Source organism: Rissa tridactyla, chromosome 10, assembly GCF_028500815.1.
Source record: "Rissa tridactyla isolate bRisTri1 chromosome 10, bRisTri1.patW.cur.20221130, whole genome shotgun sequence".
NCBI classification, from domain to species: Eukaryota; Metazoa; Chordata; class Aves; order Charadriiformes; family Laridae; genus Rissa; species Rissa tridactyla.
The window spans coordinates 15,947,881-15,953,880 of record NC_071475.1 but is presented as its reverse complement, the minus strand read 5'-3'; the positions used below and the strand labels follow the sequence as shown (position 1 = coordinate 15,953,880).

The following is a 6,000-nucleotide window of genomic DNA, read 5'->3' as shown; positions in this document are numbered from 1 at the left end:
CTGGAAGATACGGGTGAAGACTCTCACATCTAGCTTATGGGATCACATCTCATTTGTCACCTGAGCAAACAACCCATCACCGCGGTTGACAATTTTATGGCATCCATGGGCTGTCCGTGGGAGATCAACGAACACGAGGAATGCCTCGGAATCAGTGCCATTACAGAAATGCACAGAAAGCACTGCTGTCCCCAGCTGCTTTGGGGATGTCCGTGCTACGAGGTGACTTCCACGGGTGCATTAAAAAGGGGAAAGCATTGAAAATGCCCAGTAGGTGATGCATTTGGTGCTGAAAAATCAGTTAATAGTCACCCATAGGATTTTAAATTTTCCCAAGGCGTCTAATTAGAAAATGAAACTGAACATATTCCAGGTGTGACAGGAGGAGCTCACCGCTTCACAAGGCCCCTCAGGCTCAGGGGGAAGCTCCTGCCCTGGGGAGGGGCCGTGTCCCCCGCGCCGCGCCCCGAGGCCGAGGACAGCCGCTGTCACCCGCTGCCGGTGCCACCCGCGTGGGGCGGCGGCGCCAGGGTCCGTGCCGAGGCCCTCGCCTTCCTCTCTCCTCCGGGGAGCGAGGGGCCACGGGCCCGGCGGGCTCGGCCTGCCCCTGCTCGGGCCGCCCGCTCGGCGGGGCCGGGCTGCCCCGGGAGGGCGGTGACGGGGGACATGGGCTGTTGGGATTAACGGAACGGCCCGGGCGCACGCCGATAAGCGAGCAGCTCCGGTGGAGACGAAGGGGGCGCCGGCCTGACCTCTCCCCAGGCAGCCCCGGCCCCGCGGCCCGGACTACAGCTCCCGGCGGCCGCCGCGCCGCCGGAAGCGCGGCCCGGTGCCGGCGCGCAGGGCTCAGCGCGGGGGATTCGGACTCGCTGCGGGTCAGGTCGGGCGTGAGGCGAGAGCCGGGCCGGGCCGCCATGGCCCTGGCGCTGCCGGTGTCCGAGCCGCTGTGGCCGGCCAGCTTGTCCCCGCTGAAGGTGCGTGAGGCGCGTCGGGGCCTGCAGCCGGCGCGGCGGGAGGGAAGGAGGGTGAGATGGCGGTCGGGGCGTCAGCGGGGCAGCGTCCCGCGGGGTGTCCCGGCCCCGGGCGGAGCCGCCCTGGCCCCACAGCCCGCGCTGCTCACCGCTGCTCTCCGCGGCTCTCCGTGGCGGCGGGCGAGGGCCCGGCCCACTCCTCCGGGCCTGGCCGTGCCCCGGCGGGCCCGAGCTGCCCTGGGGCGGCCGCCGCTCCTGTGGGGCTGCGGGCGAACGCCCGGACGCTGAATCCGCCCTCGCCTGCTGCGGGGGATTTCCTAACCCGCGCTGTGCGGGGACATCAGCGACAGCGTGCGAGCGAGCCGGCCGCGTACCGTGTCCCACCGCGGGCCGTTCGGTGACCCCGGCTTCCCGTTGCAGGCAGTGGATGACCTGTTGCGGTGTGGGATCTGCTTTGATTACTTCAGCATCGCCATGATCATCCCTCAGTGTTCGCATAACTGTAAGTAGGGCGGCGGGAGCGCGGCTGCTCGGCACGCTGGCAGGGCTGCCCGCCCGTCGCTTGCTCTTGCGGGACTCGTCCCATCCCGTACTTGCGGCGGGAGTGCTGACCACATAGTGCTGACCGCAAAACTGGTCTGTCCTTTTCGTTGTAAGTCTGTGCCTCCTGTTCCGTCATTAATGTATCTTATGGCGGGTCAGTTCAATACATCATTGTTGCCTTGGTGGTTGCAGTTTAAATTTACTTGAGTTGTAATAAAAATTGCTTGAGCAGGAGCCAAGGTAAGTGGGTCAATAAAGGGGCGGTGAGGTCATTCTTCCCTCTGTCCTGTGACTGTGTGGAATTTAGAATTAACGTATTTCATGCAAGTGCAGCTTGCCTTACGTTCCAGGTGGCTGTGATGGGAGTGTGTCGTGGCCTGCAACTCCGTTTAAGCCTGACTTGTCATTCAGTTGGCAGATTAAGGCAGACAGGTAGGGCTGAAGAAGGTGCACTCAAATTTTGAGTGAATGGTTTGGTCTTCATACATCTTTCCCAGGGAATGCAAGATTGGAGAATGACCTTGTGGGGGCCCTATGGGCTGGCTTGCGCCTTAGCTGAATGACAGAAAACTACTGAAAGATGCCTTCGAAAGAGTTTAGAGTTTCAGAGACAAGTCATCATTTGACCATTTATTATTCACTGGCATGTAGAGCAGAGGTTACCGATCCTTTATTTCAATTAGAGAACATGTAGCTTCTCTACTCGCAGCTTAGCCAGTGAGGCCCTTTGCCTCTCAGGAGCTCTTTTGGATGAAAGCTGATAAGCAGCCAGCAGCCTTTCCTCGTGCAGTTACGGTCGCAACCTTCTGACAACACAAACACATGTTGTCTGGATTAATGCACTTAAACGCCACCTATTCCTACATTTCTTCATCTAAATATCTTTCATAACATCTTGAGGGCGGAACAAAATGCAAAGCTGTATGGCAGAGAGCATTAAGTGTTATGAGGTAAAATTTTCCACGCTGCTCTGTCTGCCCCAGGCTGATATCTGCTGGAACGTGGCAGCGGAGCGGTTTACTGAAAGTCAGATTAGGGCGAAGTACATCGCCTTTTCTCACGTTAAAATAAATGCTTATAATTCTTTTTTTCAGAAACTATAGTACTTCCTTTTCCGTACATTAAGGAGGACATTGTAGTTTGGCAATGAAATGTAGTTTGGCTTGGCAAAACTATCACCATTGAAAACAGCATATTTATGGTGGGGCACATTGGAAATTCTCTGGAGTAGCTGGTGTTCCAGCCTGCCTGTGATACGGCTGGGTTCAGAGGCCCTTAACTTCAGAAACAATCTGTCTCCCTTCTTTTTTTTTTATCAGATTACACATTTAATTTCTCCCCGCAAATTGCAGCAACCTTAAGTTTTCTACAGTAAATCAAGATTTCTTGAAATGCTTTCTACTTGGTTGTCTTTGTGTTCTTCAGATTTTATCTCTAGATGCAGAATAGATGTGCTGTTCACGTTTCTTTCACATACTAAAAGCGTCTGAAGATGGCATCTCCTGTGATACGAACATCTCACTGGGGGCAGAGGGAATTGCGGCCCTGAGATTTCTGATACTTTCAGTCCAAGAGGACAAACTCATTCTATTCAAGCCAAGATAGTGTAAGAGTTTATCGCTGCCAGGTCTGCTTCCCGTGGGCATAGCCGCTGGCATGGGGGTGTTAATATGCTGCTCTCCTGAGGAGCCCAGGCAGCTGGGACCAGCCAGGGCTGGTGGCAGGCGGTGGTTGAGGGTCTCTCAGCTCTGCATTTGGCTGCCTCCGCTGTCAGGGCTGGTCCCGGTGAAGCAGCAGCTGGAGTGGGAGCCCTTACTGCAGGCACAGCTCGGCATGAGCACAGCCCTGCAAGCCCTGCTCTGGGCCAGCGTAGCTCGGAAGGTGGGCGGGGGCACCTGGGTCTGTTTGACTTATTCATAGAAACTGGCTGTAGCTGTTGGGGGGAGCTCTTTTTTGTCACCCAGGATTTTCCATTCTTTAAATCTGTATTGTAATGACTACTATGCTTCCAGCTAAGCAGGTTTCAGAATTGCTCACTCACTTAAAAAAACAGCTGTGGTCTTTGATGTGTGATGTGTAAGTTGTGGCATTACTGACTTTTCTCATGCCAGGCTTGTTTTATTCCTCTTTCTTCTCACAACCTCGCTACTTCCAGTTTAAAGTCAATAGAGACTGCTATTTGCTGGCAGTGATTTTTTTATGCTTTCACTCTGTCATTGTCGTTAAGCATCCAATGTTGGTTCTCAGATTAAATTAATACTTTCAGATTTTCTTTTCTCTCTACTGAAATACAGTGCTGTGGATGAGTCTTATAACTAGTTTGGTAGATGCGGTTTTACAGGTGAGTATGGTCTGTCTGTGCAGATGGAAGTGAACTTTGTGACACCACTTAATTCTTGGTGTTTGTGCCATCTACAGTAGACAGACACTGATTTGTTCCCCCAGGAATGGCAGGGTGAGACCTGGGCCGCGGTGGGGCTTTCTCCCATAGGAAGAGGAGGCGAGTGGGAGAGAAGGGACTGGGGACAGAGAATTGTGAGGCCATCGTCTTCTCTGAATGGCCCAAAGCCAGTCCTAGGCACAAACTTTAAGGCTAAGAGCTTATGTGATTTATCATCCCTGAACACGCTTCAGCTGCCCTGGCTCCGAGCAGTGATGGCTGCGAACATCGGTCAGTCCCATCGCTTACTGAAGGTGACTGGCTGTCGGATGTTGGGAGGCTAGATCTGCAAGTTGATTCATATTCATCCGGTTAAAATTTTTTTTTTATGGATTTCTCCACCCCCATATCACATCTTACTACATAATGTAATTTTTGAGTATTTAGATAGATTTGCAGTTTTAAGTGTTGAATTAGTGCATTAATGCTCCTGCTGCTTTTTAGACCCCTTCATAGAGGGTCTTTGAAATATATGTTATGTACCTGTTGCCAAGTGTGATAAGCGCTGAGACTCTGACCAGTAATGATCTAGTAAGTGAATGTTTGTTTTGCTGGAGAGTGATGAAACTTTTTCTGTCTTGAAGTGGTTATGAAATCTCATAGGCAAGTAGAGAAAGTAGAATAACTTCAGGAATTTACTGCCACAAAATGAAGCTCATGGCATATTTCACCAAAGAGTCTATTGAAGCATCCTGAAAGGGGGCTCCAGGAAAGCTGGGGAGGGACTTGTCATCAGGGAGTGGAGCGACAGGAGGAGGGGGAATGGGTTTAAACTGGAAGAGGGGAGATTTAGATGAGATCTGAGGCAGAAATTCTCTGCTGTGAGGGTGGTGAGCCCCTGGCCCAGGTTGCCCAGAGAAGCTGTGGCTGCCCCATCCCTGGAGGGGTTCAAGGCCAGGTTGGACGGGGCTTGGAGCAGCCTGGTCTGGTGGGAGGTGTCCCTGCCCAGGGCAGGGGGTGGCACTGGGTGGGCTTTAAGGTCCCTTCCAACCCAAACCATTCTATGATACAACTTGCTTTTCCTGGGAAACATTTAAGCTGTCTCTCAGCATTCCAGTGCTGTTTCCCATCCTTTTTAGCTTTTTCCCTCAACAACAGGTTGGTATTGTTTTGGAAAGGGAAAGAAACACCTGGGAAAAAGAGAGGATAGAGAGTTTGTCTGGGGCTATGCAGGAAGATGAAAGTGATCCTACAGTAGTCGTGTCAAAAAAACCAACCCAGTGCTGGGGGAGTGAGCAGTGCAAGCACGCCACTTTTAGTGGTGGTAGCAGACTAAGGTTTTCTTGTCTTGCGTTAAAGAAACAAATGTAAACATCTGCTTTTGACAGAGGGACTGAGATTAAATGTTGAAAGATGCTTGCATAAAATATGGATTTTTATTTTTTTTGCTACAATGGCAATCTTTAATTCTGTGGAAAAACTATGTATTTTCAATTTGCGTATTGTGGAATAGCTTGCATATATTGTACAAAAAGAAAATATACTAATAAGGATGCTAAAGTGCATTTGGAAGAATGCCTTTTAAAAATTATGTATTTCCTTTTTCCAGATTGCTCACTTTGTATACGCAAGTTTTTGTCCTACAAAACTCAGTGCCCAACATGCTGTGTGGTAAGTGGTTTTCTCTTCCTCAGCTTGTTTTTTTTGTTTGTTTTTTTTTGGCAAATCTCAGGAGCCTCACTCCCTTTGGACTATGCTAAATAATTCTAGTCGTATATTACCACCTTTCTTTTTGGTGAGCAGCTCTTTGGGCGAAGCGTGGTGCTCTTACAACTGGAATTCTCCTGTTTCAGAGCTACTCTTCTGTCAGCACCGGCAGAAGTAGATGGAAGATCAAACCTAGGTTTTGGCTCAGAGCTGTGTATACAATCTGTTGCGAAAGATTTAACATTGCCTCTTAATTTGTTAAAACACACCGTCATTTAAAATATGAGTGCTGAAATTTAAGCACTTAAATTTTCCGTGATTGAGTGGCCTCACTTCATCTTTCAAGGAGTTTTTAGAAGTGTCTGCAGACCGCCTAGTCCTAAAACTCACTGACTGTAC

The 6,000-nt window shown here is 50.8% G+C and overlaps 1 protein-coding gene across 3 annotated transcripts in view; it reads left to right on the top strand.

Moving 5' to 3' along the window:
• Positions 1–512: 512 nt before the first annotated feature.
• The window catches only part of RAD18 (RAD18 E3 ubiquitin protein ligase), a 57,588-nt gene continuing 52,100 nt past the window's right edge, over positions 513–6,000 (top strand). For 2 of the 3 annotated variants that reach the window (XM_054216615.1, XM_054216614.1), the window contains exons 1-3: positions 513–974; positions 1,392–1,473; positions 5,504–5,565. In XM_054216615.1, coding sequence (XP_054072590.1) covers positions 915–974; positions 1,392–1,473; positions 5,504–5,565 — 204 coding nt within the window. In that variant the 5' untranslated portion in view covers positions 513–914. Of the gene's footprint in view, positions 975–1,391; positions 1,474–5,503; positions 5,566–6,000 lie in introns of those variants that run through there. The other variant, XM_054216617.1, reaches the window with a different exon arrangement.